At 42.6% G+C, this 25,014-nt stretch overlaps 1 protein-coding gene across 8 annotated transcripts in view; it reads right to left on the reverse strand.

Moving 5' to 3' along the window:
• celf2 (cugbp, Elav-like family member 2) overlaps window positions 1–25,014 on the reverse strand; it is a 237,182-nt gene that overhangs the window by 54,181 nt on the left and 157,987 nt on the right. For all 8 annotated transcript variants that reach the window (XR_013937105.1, XM_080518093.1, XM_080518091.1 and 5 more), the window contains 2 exons: window positions 21,650–21,732; window positions 160–208 (listed from right to left, as the gene is read on the reverse strand). Coding sequence is in view for 7 of the 8 variants with exons in the window: in XM_080518093.1 (XP_080374219.1) it covers window positions 160–208; window positions 21,650–21,732 (132 nt within the window). In the remaining variant the exon portion in view is untranslated. The remainder of the gene's footprint in view (window positions 1–159; window positions 209–21,649; window positions 21,733–25,014) is intronic.

The raw sequence follows: 25,014 nt of genomic DNA on the forward strand, positions 1-25,014 counted from the left end.
ATAGAGAGAGAGAGAGAGAGCAAGAGAGCCATTACCAGGCAAATTTAAAAAAGGGCCACGAATGCACACGTGTGTGTGTGTGTGTGTGTGTGTGTGTGTGTGTGTGTGTCTGTGTGTGATATTGATGCGTGTGGTGTCGTGAAGCGGGATGCCACTCACCATTAGATTTCTCACTGTCTGCAGGTTTCATCTGGATGGGGTGATGCATCTGGAGAGACGGAGAGAGAAGGACAACAAGATGGTTGAATCTCACTGCGTCGCGAACACAGTCGCCACAGCTCACGTACAAAATACAGAAAAAAGAATAAGCAGAGAAAGAAAAACAACTCCAATGCGTTACTGAACTGCCCAAAAAGAAATGGAACTGTCAATGTTTTAGGCACCGTTTACACCACTTCGTTTTTGTGTTTTCGTTTAAGAAAAGTTGAACGTTGACACATTTTGAAGGTAATGTCCGTTAGCAAGAAAACAATATAGTTAACATGCCAGGCCACAAGGTGGCGCTGTTTGGTGTCAACTATAAAAGCACCAAGTCCACTGAGCATGTGCACAACTATTTACTACGGACGTGGTGCGCATGCACAGTGGCAGCGATTCAGGAAAGTTGCATTATTTCCTCGTTTCGACAGAGATGGAGCATTTTCAAAAAGTTCCACTTTGGGAGGCGTTTTCAAAAATGTAAATTTTTAGTGGCTCCGAGCATCGTTGTTTTTGGTTAACAAACACACAAAATGCAACAAAAGTTGCCTGTTTTCACTTGAAAAGTGGCGTAAACGAGGACTCATCTGCATCTCGTAGGCTGACGACGGCATCGTTAGCAATCAACCTGTTTGTCAATGTTAATCAGGACATAAATTGAACACATTTGAAAGTAATCATGAAGTAAAACCCAGTGCTGACATCGGGACATTTTTGAAGTTCAAACTCATTTGTTCGCACACAGCTCGGCGTCTGCACATGCAAACAGAGACGCTTCAAAGATCGAACGCGGAGAAGAAGCAAAGTAGAAAAGGAGGTATTTTGCCTTCATTAATCTGTGTAATCCCTGCAGAGAGGAGCTGAAATGCTGTGGAAGTCAAACCTGCACCATCAGGGTTTACACAGAGATGCAGGCATATTGTTTTCGAAAAATGTCCCCCTTGGGAGTCGTTTTCAGGCCAGTTTTGGCCCACAGCCTTATGTTTGACACCCCGGGTTGAAGAGGCAGTTTTCATGTGGCTCGGTCCTCCAATCCAGGTCATTATTTGTTCCGATTTTGCATTCAGACACCATTTAAAAAAAAACTAAACATCTGGTTAGACTCATCAACATTTGATGCACTTTGATGAGCTCAGTCCTGCTTGCATTCGTTCTGAAATCGGAAGAGTTCGTCCCAGTTCAGGAGGCGCAGCCCTGCTTATCTTCCTCTCATTGAGGAAGAGGAGGAGGAAGATGAGGAGGTCTGTAGGTTTGTGACCGGCTCACTTGAGGACGGATTTCTCCTCCGGATCTCTTGATCCTAACGGGAGGTACAACTCTGGGTAGTGTAAATTGGAGTCACACACGTGTGTGTGTGTGTGTGTGTGTGTGTGTGTGTGTGTGTGTGTGTGTGTGTGTGTGTGTGTGTGTGTGTGTGTGTGTGTGTGTGTGTGTGAGGATGTATCTTTTTAGATATTGGGTATCTCCGCGATGCAGCTTAATGGAGCTGAATGATGGATGTGTTTTTAAAATTGTGGGTCTTGTTTTATAGAAAACAGGAAAACGCTTCACACATGAGAAGGTTTTTGTCGCCTCTCCCCCTCCCGCACTCCTTCAATCTCTCCTCCTCTGTCCCTTTTTTTATTCCCTCCATCTCTCTTTCCTTTATGGGAGATTATGTGGCTGTTTGATCTGCGGAGAGACGAATGACAGTGATTCTCCAAATCTAGCCTGGTATCAATCACACTCAGAGTCAAATACCAGCCGCCGCTGAGTGTGTCTGTGTCTGTACAAGTGTGTGTAAAATATGTGCCTGTGTGTGTGTGTGTGTGTGTGTGTGCATGTGCCCCGTCTTACCCATAACGCCCCTGGGCTCAGTCACGCTGTGACAGAAGGCTTTGATCTTCCAATTCTATCACACACCTTTATCCCAACTCTCTCCCTCTTGCTCTCGTTCTTATCATCACTTGCCTCTTTTTTTTTTTTACTTCTTCCTCAAGCAGACCTGTCCCATTTGTTCTCACACGCACGCACGAGCGCACACACACACACACACACACACACACACACACACACACACACACACACACACACACACACACACACACACACACACACACACACACACACACACACACACACACACACACACACACACACACACACACACACACCGAGGCCACTGATGTGTTCACACACCTGCCTGAAGGGGGCAATAGATAGTGGAGAAAAATGAAACAAGGCCAGGGTCAATAAATGAATGAATGAATGAATGAAGCGAAATGTAACCTGAAAACTCAAACTATTTCAAAGTCAACACTTTTCCTGTCAAAAAATGTCTGGTTCATTAACCTGACGGAAAGTATTTGTTGATTTTAGATGAGAAAAGAGCAAACAAAACCGTCGTATTTTGAGTGGCTCTGTCAATGAAACAAGGTTTAGACTGATGTGTCACAAGATGTGTTGACTGGAAAGATGATTTTACATCAGGACAACAAAAAAAAAAAGATATTTATGTCAAAGGTCTGCGAATCATCAACTCAATCAGCTGTGCATTTATAAAGAGCACAAAAACTGACAAAGGAGCCTGATTTTAAGACTGAATGTGAAACATATTAGGTATTATTCAAATAAATCATAATATTGGCTGATGGAAAATATATCACTTTGTTCCATGGGTTTGGAATCATTGAATAAGTCAAAGGGTCAAGAAATAAAGACAATAGAAAATCTAAAACCGGAGATGAAACAAAGACAGGGGATGAAGGAAATGGATGAAACAAAATCAGAATGATACAAAAACACACGACCAAGAAAAGAAGAGCAGGTCACTGATATTAGATGGATGGGAATATTGGGGAACGCTTCAAATGGAGTCTCAATACAGCATCGCTATGGACAGATGAGGGGTGTGTGTGTGTGTGTGTGTTGCAGTGAACGTCGAAGCGACATCAAAAAGAGGAAAGTCGTGTCAAAGCGAAACCTGGAAGTCACATCAAGTCACTTTTTGTTAATCCATTTCAAAGTCTGTCCTCTTCAGGCAAAAAAACAAAAAACAACAAAAAAAAAACCCCACAAAAGGCTCGACAGCATCCAGCGTGCTGCCATCAACCCTGCCAACAAGCTGCCACGTACACACACACACACACACACACACACACAGTGGCACAGGTACAGGAAGTGCGTCTGGCTCTTGGTCTCCTCCTCGGGTCCGTCTACGCCAGAGATGCCCGGCGGGCGGCCGCGATGTCGAGACGTTTGATCTGGGCGAGCTCCCGTCGAGACCCACAAAGGCAAGACTCTCCTCCGCTATCCCACAATTCCACAGTGCTGTTTTCTTCCCTGCCTGCCAGGCCCCGCAGCCGCAGCCTGCCATTCATTATGCGCTCAGCGGGAGCCCGGCAAAACTACTAAGTCCTCGCTGTGCTCGTAACCATTAAAAAAAAAAATAAAAATAAGGGGGAGAAAGAAAGAAAGAAAGCAGACAGAAGACAAAAGCCATGTGTGCAGGCAACACGACGCTGTGCTGGCATTTAGCTCCGTGTGTCTACTTCCTGTTTACCTGCTGCATCCTACACTAGACTGCGGTGCAGACAGGAGTAATGGTGGGCGGTGGGAAAGTTCTGACGCGGCAAAAGAGCCACAACATTAAGTCCACCTGACTAACAGTGAGTAGGTAGTGTCTTTAGTGCACTACGAGTTCTGCAACTTTCACACAGGTTATTCATCCATGACCCTGAAGCTGGATCACAGATGTTTCCCTCTTTGGGCTTCTTTTGGAAGGAACGGGAGCGTCCCACAAAGAACTGCTCTGACCAAGTTATCACAATTAAACACATTCACGATTTCTCTCAAACAGCACAATATCAGGTGAATATTTGATATGCAGTAGGACAATTCAGACAAAAGACAATTTACAGACTTTTAACAATATGCAAGTCTCGCAATATTAATATGATTTGCAATAAATACAAGTACTTGTACTAAGATATGATTGTTTTTCTAGTCATTTTGTGACACTTTGTGACTTGGGCGATATATATTAACATGGTGACAAGTTTTACGACCAGCTCCTTTCTACTTGTACAGGTTTAAAAGTCAGAATTAGCAGTCGGTTGACCCAAGTGAACAGAACTTTAAAATCTATTTTTTAAAAATTGGCTGTTAGGAGGTACGCCAAGAATGTGGGGTAATAGGGAAGTGGGAAAGATTGCACCGGCCCATGAACAGAATCTTTTTCCCCGTTGACATGTCGACTGAGTCAGAGCATTTTCGGAGGAGTTGTTTTCAAAAAGTAGCATTTTCAGTGGCTCTCAGCACCATTGTCATGTAAACCTGTGGTCAAATTAGATATTTCCCATTGAGTGGGATTTAATCGAGCTCGTAGAATCAGAATTAACAACTCAATACAGCGTGGAGTCAACAAGGCAAGGGTTTTGGTGAACGCCAGGTACAATAAAACCGCAGCATGTAGAATTCAAGTCCAATAAAATTGATTCCGTGAGACTGACTTATTATGATGCAAAAGCACCAAACTCAGAATTGGGAGTTCCCAGCTCCACAGCGGCTTAATACATTCTCCCTCCTGTTCTTCAAACCTCTCCTCCAGCTCAGAACTGAGCCTTTGCTAAATCTTTATCTCAAGTATTTTTCAAAAATAATTCAAATCGTAATTAATCTTGACAAGATTTACAAAAGAAGGAAAAAGAAATTAAGCGTAAACGCTCAGTGACGCAAAGTTTAAATTGAACGTAACTTCCCGACGTTTGATTGTTACAAGGCAGGAAGTTTGCCGGCGCTCCGAGAGGTTTATTATCTGCTCGTGATGCATCCGCGGTGCCACTTGAAGTAAAGTGTCACCATTTGTTTTTAATCATGTTTGGAGCACTTGAATCGGCCCCTTTTATCAACAGTTTGACTGAGTCGTGCTGGAAAAACACATGTTAAACGCACACCTTCGAAAAAACGATTAACATTTCATTTACACGTTAACGTGCGGGCCAAAAGCCACCAATCAAACTGAACGAGTGCCACTGTTCAAGTTGCTGGGAAGAGGAAGTGTGTTGCAGTTAATATTTGTGTCTTCTAATTTCTTCAAATTTGCCTGAACCTCTTCTGACAGCGGAATCTGTGCAGTGATTTCTAGCTCGTTCAAGTCTAGAGCCAGGATTATCAAGTGTGAGTCCAATATCAAATCCACTTATCGAGTATGAATCCTTTCATATCCCTTCAGGAATCTCATTAAGTTCCAGCCTTCATCGTTCACAGAAGTTATAAATCTAAACCTGATGGTGGATGGTGGAGAATCTCTGAACTTAATCAACTTTAGCATTAATTAACTTAATCAAATTTGCCCCCTAAAATATACTTTTTCTCCTTTGGTTTTCCCTGAAGGAGCTTTAAGGTTGTTAAAACTCATCCAGTCCCTCGCTGACTGAAAGCATCGGCTTGCTCCTGCGCTTCGTTAAAGCTATATAATGATTACACGGAGATAAACTGGACAAGCAAACGCTGCAATGTCGAACCCACTGGTGGGAGGCTGTTTGTTCTGTGTTAAAACGAAAATCATACGAGAGGAGAAAAAGCTGTAGAAACGTTGCGATTTGATGAGAAAATACCTTCACCCATGAATATTTGTGCAGTCAGAACAGGGAAGGCTGTCTTCATTTCATAGTTTTCCTCAAAGATTCAACAATGTAATTTTTTAAAACTCAAAAAGTACGGTTCTCAGCTTATTTTCCATTGGAGAAGATGAACCAAGAACTTGAACTAAACTCCTCGAATGCCTCATTGACTGCCACCTGATGAGTGACCAGGTCCGCCATATTGGATAAGTACCCACGTCGCACAAATATAATAATAAAAACCCCTGAATTATCAAACGATTTTCATGCAGTTTAGTTTATTACAAACAGCAGACATGACGTTATGATTCATGATGTTTTTGTACATTCAAATCTTAGTTTCATCCTAAACACCATGTGGAGATTGAGGTGAGGTGCTGAGAAGTGTGTCCTCACCCAAGATGGCGGCCATGCTGACTGGACTCCAGATGTCAATGATGTATTATTCTATGTCATACGAATACTATATGATGTTATGTCTATCCTCTTCCAAGTCTTAGGATAACTGGTAACTTGTAACTGCTGCTGTAACTTTTGAGAGGTTTTTGGAGCCAAATTTGTGCGTGACTGTGACCTACTCGCTAACGCTACTCAAACATCACACACACATTAAAAATGACTGTATGAATAAGAAAGGAGTAAATCTCAGGGACTGGTTTGAAGCCTTGACATTCAATAATGAGTCCTGCAGCACATTAGTCAATGGTGTTGGTTGTGCAGTCGTGTTACGGATCGATTTCCACTCACAAACCTTGTCTTGGCACGGAAGAGTCCCCACCAGACTCGCTGTTATGAATTAATGCTAATTACCTATGACTGATGTAATCTAACACCCGAATTCACTGCATGGGATAAATGACACGTGGAAGCCGTGCTCCTGCAAAAGAAGCATATCCAATCACCACAAGATATTTATGTCAGAGAGGAAAAAGGAAAAAAAAAAAGGAAAGAGGTTTGAGTGAAACCATCAGGTCCACGTTACACCAGCGGGATCAGAGTGCAGCAGGCAGCCAGGATGGATTTTTACAACCTCCCAGTTATAGGGCCGTGTCTCTAATCACCTCCTGCTTCCTGGCTGAAGTGAGGTGTCTATCTGTCGAACGAGCTGATGAAATGTCACCCACCACCCCCCTCCTCACCTCCATCTCTCCTCTTTTCCTTTCAGCGTTTTTATCTTTATATCCTCACCACATTCGGGTAATCCCGAAAAGCACTCCCGCATTCTCTGCAGCTTTGTCTCCTTCCTCCGGGCTGGCAGTTAAATAGTCCCTCTTACTGCAACGCGACACTCCCGAAATGTTAACAGCCTCTCCAGAGTTAACCTTATCCCCACTGTCGCCTGCTCGCTTCTTCCCAGAGCGCCCCGGATCTCAAAAGGTCAGAGGTCAGCTTGCATTGGAGTCACAGGGCAAACTCCAGGCTCAAGCTCGGAATAGAAAGTGTGTGTGAGGAGAGGAGTGTGTTTCTATGGGTGTGTGTGTGTATGTGTGTGTACGTGTCTGTTTGTACAGTGTGTGTGTGTGTATGTACATTGTGTTTGTGTGTTTAAATGCGTCGGAATGTACAGTGCCCGTGTGTGTGTGTGTGAGTGTGTGTCCTTTGCCAGCAGTTGGCACCTTCAAAGCAACAGTAAGGTCACATGACCAGAGTGTGTATGCCAAAATGTGTGGAGTGCACATAGCGTAAGGCACTGTACTCTCTCTCTCTCTCTCTCTCTCTCTCTCTCTCACACACACACACACACACACACACACACACACACACACACACACACACACACACACACACACACACACACACACACACACACACACACACACACACACACACACACACACACACACACACACACACACACACACAGGTGCAGAAGATAGCCAGACACTCCTCCTCTCTGAAGGTGTGACGGTGAGCTGCTGGGTCAAAGTCAGACAGATGGCCCTCACAGTCGGAATCCAATATCAGTGACCGAGACCATATGACTGACCACACACACACACACACACACACACACACACACACACACACACACACACACACACACACACACACACACACACACACACACACACACACACACACACACACACACACACACACACACACACACACACACACACCGGCGTGAAGGTGTGGCAGCACACGTATGACCTCCAGACAGTGATCATCACCGACAAGACGCCAGACGCTTCACTCACACTTTTCTCTTGCTGACACCTGGTATTTTGAAGTGAATTGCTGAAGTGTATCGTGACTTCTCCACATCGGCTTTTTACTGAACCAAGACTGTTTCTTTTTTATACATTTTGAAGTCAGTATTGTGTAAACCTCTACCTTCTGGGCACAAAACCTGGACAAACCACACAATCACACAAGAAACATGCAAACGCCACATAAAAAAAAGGCTTTACCACTGTAACACAAAATCTGCATGGTCTTATGTTGTTATGAGATACGTGATGCCGATGTGCATTCAGCTGTGGTATTTATACATAAAGTACACAACTTGATGTCTGCTTTGGCTCCATACTGAACCAACCATCTTGACTTTGCACTCGAAAATGTTGTGTATTGGAAGCAGTGGAGTTCATTCTTAGTGCAGTAGTATGAGGTAAGGCTCCATATGACGGGTATATCTTTCTGATCCACTCAGACAATCTAACTTTTTGGAAAAGGGGCAAAACTAATTCATTCCTTGCAGCTCTGCTTCAGAGTTCTTGTCCTCGACACGTCGTCTGGGCAAAACTCGATTTGTTCTTAAGTGTTCCACGACGGTCTGATCAGTAATTTGTCCATTTTCTCTCATCTTCTTCATGACAAACGCAATGTCCCAGTCACAATTAACTTTGTTCTTGTTCTCGAGAACTCTAATAACACTCTCTAATGGAATATGTGTCCAAACTGAGTGAATATGTGGATCTGGGATGGACTGACTGGTGGGTTTTGGTATAATGAGCCTTTTGCATCATGTTCGCTGTGATTGGCTCCAGTCCTCACTGAATGAAGTACGTATAGAAAATGAGTGGGGGGATGAACAGCATTGGATATTAAAATAATACTAATCAATGTGAATAAAAGTGGAGAACACATTACATTACAAATTGTCTACAACTCAGTTTTCAATGTTTTCCAGCTGTATTCGACACCTTTAAGTTGCAACAGAATCCTTTCAATCAAATCTTGTCAGTACAGGACCTGTTTTAATGTACTCCTGACTCAGCTTTAAAACTTGGTAGAAACACTCCCGTGATGTAACGTCCTGAATGGGGATAAAATACAGAGAAAGTCGTCTTTAGGTGAGTTTCTCTCTCCTCCAGAACACACTTGACGCACGTTGCTACCGCGAGTGCTCTCCCTTCAGCGAGCAAACCACTATAAATCAAATTGTCCTTTATGATATCCCTCGTCTTCGCACCGCCGAGCGCACAGTTAGCCTACATTATCCCCACTTCATTTAGCTCGGTAAACAATTAACCCGGCGCGTGCGTGTGTGCGCGTGCGTGCGTGAGCTGAATGATTGAGGGATTTGGTATTAGCTATGCTGCGTCGCTCCTCCACACTAACTACTCTAAGTGTTTAACATAGTTAGCCCGCATTTACAGGCACCCCTCCCTTCCTCCCTCCCCCAACAAATCAATATGCTTAAACGCTGCAACCAACTTGGAGAGAAAAGCCGGGTGAGGGAAGTTAATTTGAAACAAGCGATTAATATTTCTTTCGTTAAATAACGGTACACACACACACACACACACACACACACACACACACACTCTCTGAGGGTCAGCACATCGATGAGGTTTGCCTTCCTTCAGCTCTGTTTGCGATAGCATTTGGGTTTCTCAACAGCAATTACAGCCTTTAATTGAATTGATTTCGATAATGAGCCTCTGTAATGACACTGCTATGGGAATGGTTGTGTGTGTGTGTGTGTGTGTGTGCGTGTGTGTGTGTGTGTGTGTGTGTGTGTGTGTGTGTGTGTGTGTGTGTGTGTGTGTGTGTGTGTGTGTGTGTGTGTGTGTGTGTGTGTGTGTGTGTTTTACAATGAATGAACCACTGTTGTTTTTCAGGACTTAAATGTTCTGTGAGAAGCTGGGCAAGATTTCAAGATGAGGACAGACACACACACACACACACACACACACACACACACACCACACACACACACACACACACACACACAATGTCTTTACAGGGAGTTCTGGTTTCCTCCCCCGTCTTCCTGCTCCGAGTCTCCAGGATGGATCAAATGCATATCAAACATTCTAAACATCGCTCCGACTTTTAACCCACCCAATATGGCAGATGAATAGACAAAGCTGTGTTACGACATGAAAGAAGACCAGAACTCCTGGCAGTGTCATCATCAAGACATTACTTTTCAGAACAGAGGGATGCGTTGTGCGCCGCCTGACCCGTTACCAGCTTAACCTTTAACCTGAAGCTTCAGATGAACTAAAACCTCAATCTTCACCTCTTCTTAGCCTTTATCCAGCCTTAACCATCAACCGCCACTGCTGTCTGGGCCTTCCCCTAAAAGACAATCTAAGACTTAACCAATGAAATGACAAGTGTATTTAGTTTCAGTCTATCCAGTACAATCGTCCTCCTCAGAGCAGTGCAGTCTTTACAAAGACCTGAAAGACCAGGCTTCAACACATCAAATCTATCAAACTGATTCGAGAAGAGGAGTCTGGAGAATTTACAAACAATGACCATCAAAACTGAGTGAAAAAACTTCTATCTAACAACTATTTTGGCCCAAACAAGCAGAGTATTCTTCAACCTTTCGGAAGCCACAAAGACGAAACACAGAAATGCATATTCAAAGTGCTGTTGGGGCTCTAATAGCTTCACCCTGGTTATCCGTCTCCTTTCAGCCTCTTTACAAACCACTTGTCCGAGATCTAACCTTTCAGCTTGTTGCATAATGTCCTCCAGGCTATAACACATGAATGTTTGATGACACACAGCTTACAACAGGATAAATTCAATATCCGACACCGCTACATATCCGCTGTTTAGGGGCTGAACACCGGCTCAAACTCAGGTGCTTGGGTAGTTGGGACGTTTTACGAGACCCCCGCGATGGCATCGCGAATCTTTTGAAGGGGCCGAGGAGTAAAGCGGCTGATGCCTCACTCGGTGTGAGTTACTTCAACAATTTTTGTTTTCTTTCCTCTTGCTGACCGCTTGTCTTCTTAAGTGTTGAGTGAAGAGCAATTGTGATGGAGCAGCGATATGTGTAATGGGCTTGCACCTGAACAAACAGCACACATCAACTGACAGGCCGTAGACGTGAGGCATTCCTCCCCTCGCTGCTCGGCTATCAGATGCTCTAATGAAAGCGCATACTTCAAACACACAGGTAATTGCTGATAAATGTATCTGATGCTGGTCTTTCACACAGCTTGCTTGCATGACTGCAATGATGGATTGATTTTGATCACAGTCAGGAGGTCTTATTGCTGTTTGGAGACCAAGGAACTAAAATAAGGACAGAGAAATGGCATCAACCGAATACGTTTGTGGAGAATATTTTGGAACTAATCTGCACAGCAGGGAAAGAAAACAACACTGTGCTTTTAACAGCTACGCATTGTGGCAACATCGCCAAGATTTGTTGGGAACGGTGCTTCTATCAGAGGTTGAACAACTAGGAGAGCTGCTGCCTTTCTAAAGCTGTAGCACTGACATAGTCCAAAGCAGATGCTCTGTTACATTTTCCTGAACTCCTGTTTACTGGTGGAGCATCTTTTAATCCTGAACTCGCCTAATAATCCTGACAGCTATAAGAAAAAGGGCATTGGGCTCAAGCAGAAACATTAGGGACCCTTTTCCATGTTTCAAGTAAAAACGCATCAGTTTTGTGTTTTTGTTTCAGAAAAGTTTTGTGTTTACATGGCAACGTTTTGGGAATGATGTCTGTTTGCATAGAAATGACAGAAGCTCTGAAATAAAGCAACAAAAGTTGCTCTTGGAACATCCCGGGAAGTTCTCACGTGTAAACAAGACCTAGAATATGTTGACGAGGTGAGATCTCTGGAATCTATGAGTTCCAGAATATGTGGGAAGTTGTGCACATTCTAGAATTCCGCAGAATATTCTTGCACAACACCATTGAATTGAAATATTCCAGTTCTCCAATGTGGGCCTTATGAAGATTTGTTTAGCAGGATAAATGATGAATGGGAATATCAAGGTGTTGTAAGGTCATAGAAAGCCGATTCATCAAAGTAACGAACAACCTTATTTCTGCTCTTTTTGTTGAACGCGATAACTCAGTTTATTCTCTTCCTCAAGACAAAGTTTAAGCTAACGGGCCACTGCTTCAACACTCAAAACACTTAATAAGCAGATAATTTAGAATTATGAGTAAAAAAAAAGAAAAAAAGAAAAGAAAAAGCTGTACAGGACACTTTGGAATGCAAACCACAGTCCTCCATCAACTTAAAGCGAGCGTGAGTGCTCCCTTCAAACGAGCGGAGCAGTCGAGAGTCTTACGACCGAGGGGGCTTCTGCATGAAAGCATATGATTTCTCACATCATTGAAAATGATAATACACATTATCACTTCAAGTCTGCGCCTCGATCAGCGGCTCTGTCCACCAACTCGAAATAATAAATGACCGATTAGATGACTTATGCCTTCAGATTATAAATTGCTGCTTTTAAACCTTTAACCTTGCTCCAGATCATACTCGCTTTGATGAGGCTCCTTTGATGTGCCTTTGCTTGTGCGAACACACACCAACCCCGTGCCTGTGTTCTGCCAACGGAGCGTCACTAATTATCTCAGCCGCATAAAGGTAAGGGAAGCGGGGACCTGTGTGTGTGTGTGTGTGTGTGTGTGTGTGTGTGTGTGTGTGGTCTCGGTGCGACGCTAGCTTTTAATGAGCCCCACGCTCCTTATCAAGCTTGGCGCTCGACAAACGCTCTGATCCGCCCACATGGAGGACGGGACTCGACTGATCACGTCTGATGCCCCCTCGCACGCCCCCACCACCCCCCACCCCATCGCCACCCTAATCAACCTTCCTCTTTCTCTCTCCCTCTCTCTCTCTCCCTCCCCCCTCCCCTCTGTCTTACTGTCAGAATGAAATATCCTTGAGAGAAACTGCGAATCAAAGGGCTTTTCATCCGTTTTCACAAAGAGAAAGGAGACAGAGAGGGAGTAATGATGGAGGGAGAGGTTCAACAGGACAAAAGAGACAGAGAGAGGAAGCGAGCGAGGGCAGAGAGGTACAGAGGGGAGAGGGGGAGAGAAGGAAAGGATGAAAAGAGCAAAGTCCTGCGAGCTGGAGGGCGCTCCAGAGGACACGTCCTAGATTGGTTCTCACCCATTCCATTCATCCTTCCATCTTTCCCTGCCTTCCCAGGCTTCAGACGGGAACAGCAGCCCCTGAGGCTCCTTCTCAGTGGGAGGGGGGGAAAAAAAGGAGGGGAGACACCGGCCATTTAGACATCTGTCAGCCGCTAATGAAAGAGTTCAATTTAGTGGAAAATCTAAAACAACCTTGTCTGACAGGCAGGCTGACAGCCTTTAACTCGCCATGTGTTGTTGCACGCGCCTCAGCGTGTGTGAGCATTAAGGGGGAATTAAAAAGAAAGGGGGTGGGGGTGGGGTGTCAGACTGTGCAGAAAAATGTAGAGTACGTGTGTTGAGGTCCGGGGGGATGGTGGGGGGGGGGGGGGGGGGGGGTGAGGGTGGGGGCTGGAGTGTATGCCTTTGAATCACTCCGGGGGTGCAGGGCATGTTTTTGGGCGATAGATTTGTTTTGCTTTTTAAAAAAAAAACGAAAAAAAATTGTGCTATTAGAGTTGCCGAGATGAACACATGGCTCTACAGGCAACATGTGCACGCGCAGACAGACGTGCACGCTTTGTCAAACCCCCTCGAGCTTCATTAGTGTGTCATTAGAAAAACAAAAAACTTCCAGAAACAGCCTCCACTGAAAAAAAAACCCCATGTGCCACACAGATAACTCATTATTTTGGTCCCTTTTCTTTCTTTTTTGGAATTTTCTCTTTACTTGTTATAGATTAATCCACCTGCTGATTCATGTGCCGCACTGCCTCGCGACACTGCTATTAGTGAGGGGGGACAGTCACAACTGAGCACCGCTTTACCAGCTCTGAAAGCACCGGCGTTTGGATTCATGACGCTCTGAAATTGCATTGTCTGGAAAGATGAAGGCCGTCAAGGCGACGCCATTGTGGACGTTGGCGACAAATAAAAAGCTGCATCATTCTTCAGATCTAAAACCTTGAATACAGATCGACAAAACATCATCCAGTGTTGTAAAGAGATTCTACATTTTAAAATGCATATTTAAAGAACTGAGTCAGTTCAGTCCTGCAAATGTATTTTTAATGCATTTCGGTTGAAAAGACACAGACGTAGCTTTAAAAGATGTAAAACATTCACTTTAAGAATGAAAGAAAACCTTTTTTTCCCCCCCTCACTGAAATGCCAACTCTGATAAAAAAACATTTTAATATAAGGGAATGTTTGTTCAGATTTGGAAGCTGAGGTCAGCAGATCTACTGTCACTGTGAGCAGTTAAAGACTCATCGGTGCGATTATTGTTCGGTGAACAAGAGATATGTGATCGTTTGAAGATAGTTTTTAGCAAATATTGTTCGTCTTTGTGCCTTGAGATTTGTTCTCTCAAAAATAGTGGTCTACAATTTCTTGAATTAATCGCAATCAAACTTTTCTTTCATGTTTCTATCTTTTGGTATTTGCAGGGCATGAACGCATGAACGCGAGCATCTTCATTGCTCATGTTGTCATGTTAACAATAAATTCACTTTATATTGTGCAGCCCACACTGTTTTCCTAAAGAAACAAACAAATAACATGGGAGGAATAAAAACAAAACAAAACTGCTAAATCTGATATATTTGTCCAATTCGATACCTCAGAAATTTTACATTTCTAATCTGAATAAACTACCAGTTTAACTACCCAGGGTATTTATGGCTTGAAAAAGCATTAAGTTTGTCTTTTATTTAAGCTCCACACTTTTTGTAATCAAAAAGAATAAAAAGAAATGATCAAAATATTCAAATGAACAAAATATTTAGTGACTCAGGACTTTAAACTGAGTGAAGTTCAGGTAAGAAACAACTTTGAACAGCAGGTTGGAACTAGAAATGGAAACGGTTACACCTAGAGCTACAATGAGTTCCTCTAAAAATGACTTGTTTTTGTGTGTGTGTGTGTGTGTGTGTGTGTGTGTGTGTGTGTGTGTGTGTGTGTGTGTGTGTGTGTGTGTGTGTGTGAATGATTGAATGTGACTCACACTGTTCAGAGCTTAAAGGACTGAAGCAAAGATAAAGCAATATAGGCGACATTCAATTGCCATTTAACACTGCTGAGGAACCAAAAACAAGACTGAGTATTAAAAAGGGTGACAGATTCTAGAACTTTTGAATCAAATAAAAAATAATAAGGTTAGTCTGAGACCATCTCAGTGACTTGAGGTGATTCACTCTAAAACGCGGGTCTGAAATGACTTTGACATGAATTGACCATGACTTATAAAAGTCTCCTCTCTGTTGGCTTTGCAAGGTCGAAAGAATGCTGTCTTTTGCAGCCTACTTCAAGATTATGTCTGTTTTTCACAGAAAACTACATTAATCAGCATCTTTTTACAGCAGGATAGCCAATAACTTGTGACAGCAAACGCTAACACAAGAGAAAGTTTTGATGGAAGCCCATAAAATCAAAACAACAAGCCTCTGCAATGCAGGGTGAACGTCCTGTTCTGGTCTGTTTGTGCTGCAGAAAAGTCTTTTTTTTTCATCATTGTTGTTGTTCTGTACAGTGTTCCATCAATAACCCCTCAAAAAGCTTTATGTATACTAGTTTGAAAAAGGCAACTTTACTCTACTTACAAAAAACAAACAACAGCATCACAACATCAATTTCAAAATGTTGTCCTGTAAACATGCGTTGTCACCTGAAACGTCGTTGTGTGAATGGGGTCTTAATCACACTTTTATTCTATGGTAACAGATTCCTCACAGTGCTTTGGGGTGTGTATATTGCACTACAACTTTCCAATATATTATGGAAATCTGCAAAAGAAGACAGGTGATAAGGTATAGAGCAGGGGGAGGAACTTCAGACTCTCTCGCTCTCTCTCTCTCTCTCTCTCTCTCTCTGTTTCTCTGTCTCTCTCTCTCTCTGGCACAGAAGCTTCACCCTCACAGCACTATGCTCTCATCACCATCATCGCCTCTCTGAGAGCCGCATGGGGAGAGATTCATCACATAAACCACAGACCTCTTCACTTATTGCCCTCCTGAAAACAGAACGGCAGCCGTTCAATTGTTTCTGCCCTAAACCAACATGGCCGCCACTTGGCACTGCCAATACCGGGTGCCCTTTTCCCTCCAGTTTGGCGGCGGGCCAGCTCTCCCTATCAGGGCCTTGGGTTTGGAAGGAGAGAGCGAGTGAGGCAGGAGGACAAGTGCCAATACAAACATTGTTCGCCGGCTTTTACAAGCCAGGAGAGTGGAGGAAGTTAATAAGCAGGTATTGGTTTTTAACGACGGCCCGTTTATTGCTTCGCCCTGGAGCGTGCTGGAGTGGCTCGACTCCACCTTTTCCCCGTCCATCTGCCCATCACCTTTGCTAGCCCCGCCGCTCAATTCCTCCCTCCTCGCTCTGTCTGCTCGCCTTTTGTCTTGACGCGCCTCGATCAGCAATTAATTCGCCATCCTCATCATCTGTTTTTTTTTTTAAATGTCCCTCACTGGCTGCTTTCCCCTCATCTATTCCTCTGCCCTTTATTATGTTAAACTGAGGTGGAGCCACTTAAAAAACACACACACACAAAAAAAAAAACAGTGGCGAAATTACACAGTGAACCTTGCTGGAGCCACTCAATAATCCGTCATTCTGTCACAATTGATTCAGTGCATGTTCAAGAGCATACTATATTCACCAGCCCTCTTCATGGGTCTGTATATCTAATTTAAAAAATGCATTGGTTTGTCAATACTGGACAATTGCATTTCCAGATAGGCGGCGTTGTCTAACTCTGACATGATGAATATGACGGCGCTTTAATTATGTGCATATTGTGCCATTGATCAGTGTCATCTGGGTTTCGATGGACTGTTTTAATTTCCCAGTCACTTTATGAATCCGCCTCGGAAGAAACTCGCCTGTCTGCTGGTTTTGCAGCTTATTGTGACGTTGTATCTTTTAAAATTTTTGGGAATAATGCGAGTTGGACTACAGCAATCAGTGACAGTGATACAATCTCTACAAGTAGCAGAAACAGTTATCACGAGTTATTTTGTTTCTACAAATCCTGAAAGTTGTTAATATGGGACAAAAAAAACGAGCTTGTATAAGTTTTGTTGTTTGCTGGAAACGTGTTGCCCAGCATGACAGCATAAGAACTACTTTTTGGTCAACTCCAAATGGATGAATTTGTTTCAGAGAAAAGGGTTGGGGCAAAGTTTACATTTCATTTGATCTTTTAAAAAAACCAAAGCAAACTAAAATATAGAAAGAAACAGGTGCAGAATATAGCAAATTGCCACAAATTGTCAAAGGTTCTCTAATTGTGACACTTCACAGTTTTGATATATGTTTTTGCATACTCCCCCTTAACTTGACCCGCTTCCACAAGGTTTCAAGTGAAAACGCGTTTTGCGTTTCAGAAAGAAATTCACGTTTACACTGCAACGTTTAGAAAACAGTAAGTGGCAGCGTGCCAACTTTCACAACCCCCTCCGCCTTCGTTTCTATGGAGATGGAGCTTTTTCAAAAAGTTTCACCTTGGGAGACGATCTTTATAAAGTTGCTTTATCAGTGACTCAAAGGTTTTGTGCTCTCGCTTGTTAACGTAAACAGGTGGGGAAATTCCCTTTTCTCCGTTTGGCCATCCTGTATCTATGCAGCAGTGGGCAGCCACATGAGGGCGCTCCAGGGGATTAATAAGGGTCAAAGGTCTTGCTCATGGACCGGTCCCCTCTGGGAATTGAACCAGCAAACTCCCAATCCCTCGTCTTGACTCAAAGCGAGCCCGGCCCCAAATATGGTCAAGGAACATTGGAAAACCCGTACCAACGTAAAGCAGGCATAGAAGTAGAAGGACAGTAACAAGGATCGGATTTTGTGTTTTTTAAAGAACAAATTAGAGTTAAGGTGTGTTTCGCAATATGACCACAGGGACTCGTCTCGCTGATAAGGTTAAAGTTTTAAAACGCTCTTTCCACTTCTGAAAGCTTCACCACCACACATCCCAAAAAAAAACCCAAAACACAAGAAGCCTGAGAGAAGCTGTGAAGAGGTGTGACGACCAGAGAGGAGAGAGGGAAGAAGGCTGGTATGGTGTAGAAGAAGACGGTTTCATTTTGGTCTAATCCTGTGCCTGCTGCAGTGTGCGTCCTCCCCGGGGCCGCTTCACACCTCCGACTGGGGATAAGGGACTAACTCTCACGGCGCGGGAAGACACAGAGAATTTAACGTACTTATTCCAGAAGCAATTAACACGGTGACTCTGAGCAGAACAACAAGCCCGACTCTGGATGGGAAAGCCGGAGCATAAATCGCGCGTACGACTCCGGTGGGGATTGGTAGCACGAGCCCCGTCCTGCCCAGGAGGGCCGTCCGCTCCTCCAAACTGACAGGAGCCAGACAGCGAAGGCGCTCAGCTGATGAGATTCCAGTTAGCCGAGGAGAGCAGGTGCAGGAGGAGCCAATAACCTGAGCGGAGGGGATCTGGGGGCCTCTAAACATCCACCCAAGGCGAGAGACAAAAGAAGTGCGAGAGCACGAACAAGCTGCATCCCACTTTCTCTATGGCTCTCCGGGGTGACTTTGGGGAAACAATATTGCAGAAAGAAGTATAAACACACTACTTCATAGAAAGACATCAAATGTCCAGAAAAGCAGAAATAAACACAAGCGAGCACCTTTTCAGTTTTCATCTTCACATGTCTTCACAGGAAGGGGCAGCTCAGTTTTGACCAAGAATTCCCAGCCATGAAAGACAATACAATGTGGAAATACCTGTAAAACGAACATCCAGCCACTTTTCATTTTACAGAAAAGAGCCACGAGAAAAATCTGACTTTCATGACAGTGGATTGTAGTATTGTGCAGATTATGTATAAAGCTCAGAAAGAAATGTTATGAATCAATGTTTAACATAGATTTGGAAAAACAGAAAGTAACTATAACTTCTTTAAAAAGTACAAAATTTAGGATCAAAATTAGGAAAATTGCATTTCAGTAAAACTGTTACACTTGTGGTACAATCTAGACAAAGACGCAAAAGATTCTAAAACACACACTTGATATAAAAAAGTGATTAAAACAAGATTATTGTTGAAATACAAAGAAAAGGTGTAGTGTAATCACAGTGTTTTTTTTTCGCTCTGTAGTCTACCTGGGACGTTATAATCCTTTTGATTGTTATTTGCTGGTTTTAATTTTCATTGAAAGAAAAAAGAAGAAATTTGAGATAAAGGGGCAGAGAAAAGTTTAATCTTTCTGCTCAGGAATTTGAAAACTTTTTTTCTGTATTGTACTGTTTATTTTGACAATGAGTGTAATAAACTAAAGCTGAACTAAACTAAAGAACCTAAGTAACATTAATAAACATTATTATGACAATTTTGGAACAGCTTTATCAAAAGTTTTCCAATGTTCAGTAAAATTATTCAGTGTACTGTCAACTATCAGAATGGATTTTGACCCAAGCAGTATAGGATCAAATAATAGTACATTCATCAGGACAGAAGAAGTGATTTAGGGAGCCAGCACTGGAAAATTGTCCTCTCAGATTTGCTTGAAAATAACAATTTAGACCTAATTTCTAATATATATTAGTTTATTGATAGGTGTCATTTTTGACATGAATCAGGATTTGTAACCTCAGTATATCAAATTAATATAATAATCATTTCCCGTTCTGATTATTTTTGCAGGTATTATTGATTGATAACATCCATGAGTCATGATATTAAAGAAAGAAATGAATACGTGCCCATTGAAGTCCATCACACTCCACAGACTGTGGACACGAAGAAACAAAACCACTTTCTGACCTTACAAATGTGTAACACCCGGTGTTTAACTCAGACTGTAACTGATCCACCCATTTAATAAAACATAAAGAAATCCTTTTTTGGAGGGTGTTTCAGTTGAGGCGTTGGTATTACGACTGTAGTTGGATTCCTCAACTGGTCTCGCCTGAGTTAAGAGTAAATTAAACATTTATGGGCGAGTTTTGGAGTTGAATGTTTAGGTTAATTATCTTTAGCAAAAGCTGAACTGATCGACACCCGCGGCAAACACTGTAGTCATGAAACACTTAATTACCTGCAGATTCGTTGCTCTGGAATCCATTCATTAATCCTAATGGTTTTGTTTTTGTCATCCGAGTGAGAGTGTGCGGCGGCTGCTTCCTACAAACTTCTATTTCAAGTCAAACCTTGTATATTTGCCCTTGTATGATTTGATCATCATGAAAACAGTTACGTTGGTGCATTCTGCTGTAACGGGCTGTAAGATGGAAACCAAAACTTCTTTTGGGAATAAATAGTTTTCATGAAAAGATGATTCATGCAGGTCCTTGTGGCTCTACTTTATCAATGTTATTCATAAGCACCAGAAAATTACACAACAATTTCACAGTATTGATCTGGTGATCTCAGTGCTAAGTGCCTCATTGTTTGCACCGATGATAACGTCCCGCAAAAATAGCACTTATAGGTACTTATTTTACAACTTTCCGGCACGTTCCAACCGATGTTTTAGCTCTCAAAACTGTAATCCGCATCTAAAAACGTATGAAACAGCTGACAATTCTAAACTTGCTAAATGTCCAAAACAATAAAAACAGATGAAATGCTCCTGAAAAAAAATACAAAAAATACAAAAAAATTGCTAAAATGACAAAAATTGCTACATCAACCAAAATGGTTCAAATGAGTTAAATAGCTGGGAAAAATAAACTTGAACCAATAGAATGACTGTGAGCAGAATAATAATGATAAACTTTTAAAACTTGTTTTGTTTTGCTATTGTTGTCATCAACAGTAGCAAAACAAAACAAGTTTTAAAACGCCACAATCGTTTCATCAGCGAAATGGTTAAAACAGCTATAAATACACAAGATGGCTCAATATTTTGAAACCTAAATGAGTTAAAATGAGTTAAAACCGTTAGAAAAGCCGAAGTTCTCAAAAATGGTAAAATAGCTACGATGATCAAAACGGTTGGTCGATTTATTGAATACAGCTAAAATGGTTAACTTGGCTCAAAACAGTTAAAATGACTAACTCGATAAAAAAATAAATTAAAAAAAGCTGAAATGACACTAAAGTAAAATTAACTTTGCTGCGTTATCTTCTTTCTGAACTTTATAAACCTGGTTTCCAGCACTGGATGGTTTTTATTTGGCTTAAAATTCAAACATACATATGAAAGATTACGATAAGACACCCGTTGGTAAAATACTTTTTTTTTTTTTTTTTTTTTGGTTTCGAGCTGCAACGATACACACAAAAGTACATTTGAGAACATTCACTGTTTAAACACGTGAGGTTCGTTTGGCAGTTTTTTACGCTCTCTCTCTCACACACACACGCGCACGCACGCACGCACGCACACACACACACACACACACACACACACACACACACACACACACACACACACACACACACACACACACACACACACACACACACACACACACACACACACACACACACACACACACACACACAGGTTCGGCAGCCTCGGGGTGCTGCTGGAAGTGTGTGATTAGAGGTAACAAAAAATGGGAAGAGGAGAATCGAGGACACACACTCACCCCCGTTAAGGTCTTTATGTTATGCAGTGCATTCTGGGCTTCAAGGGCAGCTTTCCTTGTGTAAAACGTGACAAAACAGCAGCCTGGGGAGAGACAGAAACAGAAAGGAGAGGGGAGGAGGATGAGCATCAGGAGCAACAAAGAGCATTTTCTCCATTCATCTGCTTGGCATCACCTGTCGACACTGGCAGACGCTGAGCGAATGCTAAGGACAAAACCTCCTGGCAGAGAGAGAGAGAGAGAGAGAGAGAGAGAGAGAGAGAGAGAGAGAGAGAGAGAGAGAGAGAGAGAGAGAGAGAGAGAGAGAGAGAGAGAGAGAGAGAGAGACGCTTTTTGGATTTGTTTCAACGCTGATGACTTGAGCCTCGAGGAAGCGCGTGCACGCGGCAACACGATAAAAGACAGAGGAAAAGAAAGTGGCACAGGAAAGCGGTGCGTCTTCATTAATCCTTCAGTAATCTGTCTCTGTCATTCACTCAAAGTGTTCACTCAAGATTCGTTACACACGTCCATATGTCTGAAAGAGACATACACATCTCTTGAAATATTACATAGGTTACCGAAAAATATCAGTGTTTTCTAAAATTCAAAATTCCAATATTTCAAAACTTATCGACATTATGTGGCACGGAGGTTAGTGTTAGCTTCGAGCTATGCAGTAAACTTCAGCCTAATGGAGAAAAACATAGCAGATGTACAGAAATTAATAAAATCAATGTTGAGTAAAGTCAAATTAATAAAGACAAAATACTACATGAAAGCTAAAACTAATCTGAGGTTCGCTGTAGCACAAGCAAAAAAAAAAAAATCTGGAAAAGCTCAGTAAGTGCATTCAAAGCATTATATATTATTATCCTAAGTTTAAATATATTTTAAATAACTCAGTCGACTAAGTTTATGGTAGCTATACTCGCTAACATTCAACTGTGACAAAGTTGCTTGCTTCCACTTTACTTCACATACAACAATCTTTATCTTTACAGTTCATTTACTTCAGTGTGTGAAAACAGACATTGGCATGAATGCTATTAACGTTTTCTGTTCACTTGAAAATGTAAACGGGTCCTCATTTGTAGCTGGTAGGCTAACAATAGCATTGTTGGCAGTCGACCTGCAAACGTACATCAGAGCACAAATTCAACAAGTTGTTTGCAGACAAATTCAGGATAAATTTTGTAGTTTTATTGCAGCAAAACTCAAATGTTACTTTGCTCAAATCAGGCTGAATCCATTCTTGACATCAGGACATTTTCATGACTTCAAATCAAAGCTTAAGAAATATTCAGCAGACTCTTTTATTCACACACAGCCAGCCTGGGTCTGCACTTGCAAACAGAAGAGCGCAGAGAAGGAGCGAGGTAGAAAAGGGAGGTATTTTGCCTTCATTAATCTGCGTAATCCCTGTAGAGAGGGGCTGAAACGCCGCGGCTGTGGACTGCTCTCAGGAAAACCTGGACCGTCAGGTGAAAAAGCGGCGGGAGGACGGCAGGGCCAGACACCGAGGCGTGACTCCTCGGTTTCCCTCACATATACACAGCAGCTGTTGCTTGATTTATGTCAAACACAGGGGCCGAGGAAAAAGTCTCACAGCGAGGAGCCTGTTTGTGTCCTCGTGACATGTTTGATACGATTATCTGACTGCGACAGGGAAACAAGACGTGGCATTTATCAACACTAATTGAGACGACTTCCAGCCACTACTTCCATAAATGCACTGAAAAGGAAAGAAATAAGCCCCATGGTACTCTCAGTTTATCACATTTTGTTGAGAGAGAAAAACAAAAACAACATGCTGCCACGGCTAGGATAAACTCAAAATTTGCGTAACCCTTAAAGGTACTCCAACGTATTCCTTAAAGGAACCACAACGTATTCCTTAACGTTACTCCAAAGAAACCCTTAAAGGTAGGCACATTTTTTTTGATTTTCTTTCCACATTTTGGTTCAAATTATCATGAAACATTGTTCGGACAGCTTCATATGTGTGAATTTGGACAATAATTTGCAGTCAACCTGCAATGATCAAGCTTAGTTGGAGACTTAAGCTGTTGCTTTGGATTAGCATAAATCTTCTCCCATCAACTCAAATAGCTTAATGCAAAATGTTTCTTTGAGGTATTTTCAGTATTTTTTGTTGAGTAGGACTTTTTAGCGTGCAGTCAAGTGTAAAACGCTGAGGATGGATACTGAGGTGGACTTTGTTATGATGTATTTTTATGGAAATTAAGACTCATGAATTTTGGGGCTAAAGAGCAAGCACAGAGAATGATCACAGAGCGTGGCTTATCACTTCTGATTATCTTGCGTTTGACCTGCAGCCGCTGACATGCTTCACAAGGTAAATACACATTAGCATACGCCGGCCACGCCACATGCGAGCCTCTGCTGCTGCTGTGGCTTCAGCATCTCCTTCCAGCTTTGCTCATCTGTTTATTTCAGTGTGTATTTATTTGTCCTGAGTCGATTCGGGAGCGCGACTGTTTGCATCTGCTTTGTTGTCCTCCCTGTAGCGCACCGCTGACATAAATTGACTGGGTGATAGCAACCGGTCATGGTTTCATGGCCCGTATCACGACACTCGACACTGCAGTGCATCTTAGTGAAATCCAACAGTGAGCATCTGGAGCAGGTTTAGCATCCAAATCCCCGAGTCCCTTTGATGAAGCTGCGGGCGAAATGGATCCGAATTTTCTGCGGTGTCCTCTGGGTACCGGAGCTGGTGACGGCTTGGCTGTTAGCCTGGTGTCAGCAACGTGATCGGTGTTATGATTCTGGTGCATGAGTGCTAGCAGGCTGAAGCCTGGACTTGAGCAACAGCTCAGCATCACTTCACCGCACGCTAAACGCTCATTCGTGCTCCACGTCCGCGTCCAGTTCACACTTTGCCATCACGACAACGATGCTAACGTCCGGTTTGTCCAAGAAGAGTGAGCCTCTGGAAACACATCACACATTCACCTGATATCTTGCAGCTCTCGTCTGAAGGTCACGTGTCTGGTTGAGCATTAATGAACTTTCAGCTGACTTATACCTTCAGCTATGAGGATTTATTCACCGCCATGATTTTCACACCAGCTTCATGAGTTAAAGCAAGATTTCATTCTGGTTGCCTCAAGATGAGCCCTGCGATCTCTTGACATCCCCACCCAGACTGAGAACCACTGCTGCACAGTCATGGGATTTTCCCTTTATCTTAGCTCACGTCAATAAAAAAAAAAAATGATCTGAAGGTAAAATAAGGACCAATATCTTTAGATTAATTTCAAGTACCAACATTGGACAAAAAACAAAGCTCAAATACCATTCCAAGAAAAACTAAACAAATTCTGAAGTATTCTTGTGAATTATTTGTAGAAACACTTACG

Source organism: Blennius ocellaris (assembly GCF_963422515.1).
Source record: "Blennius ocellaris genome assembly, chromosome: 22".
Taxonomy (NCBI): Eukaryota; Metazoa; Chordata; class Actinopteri; order Blenniiformes; family Blenniidae; genus Blennius; species Blennius ocellaris.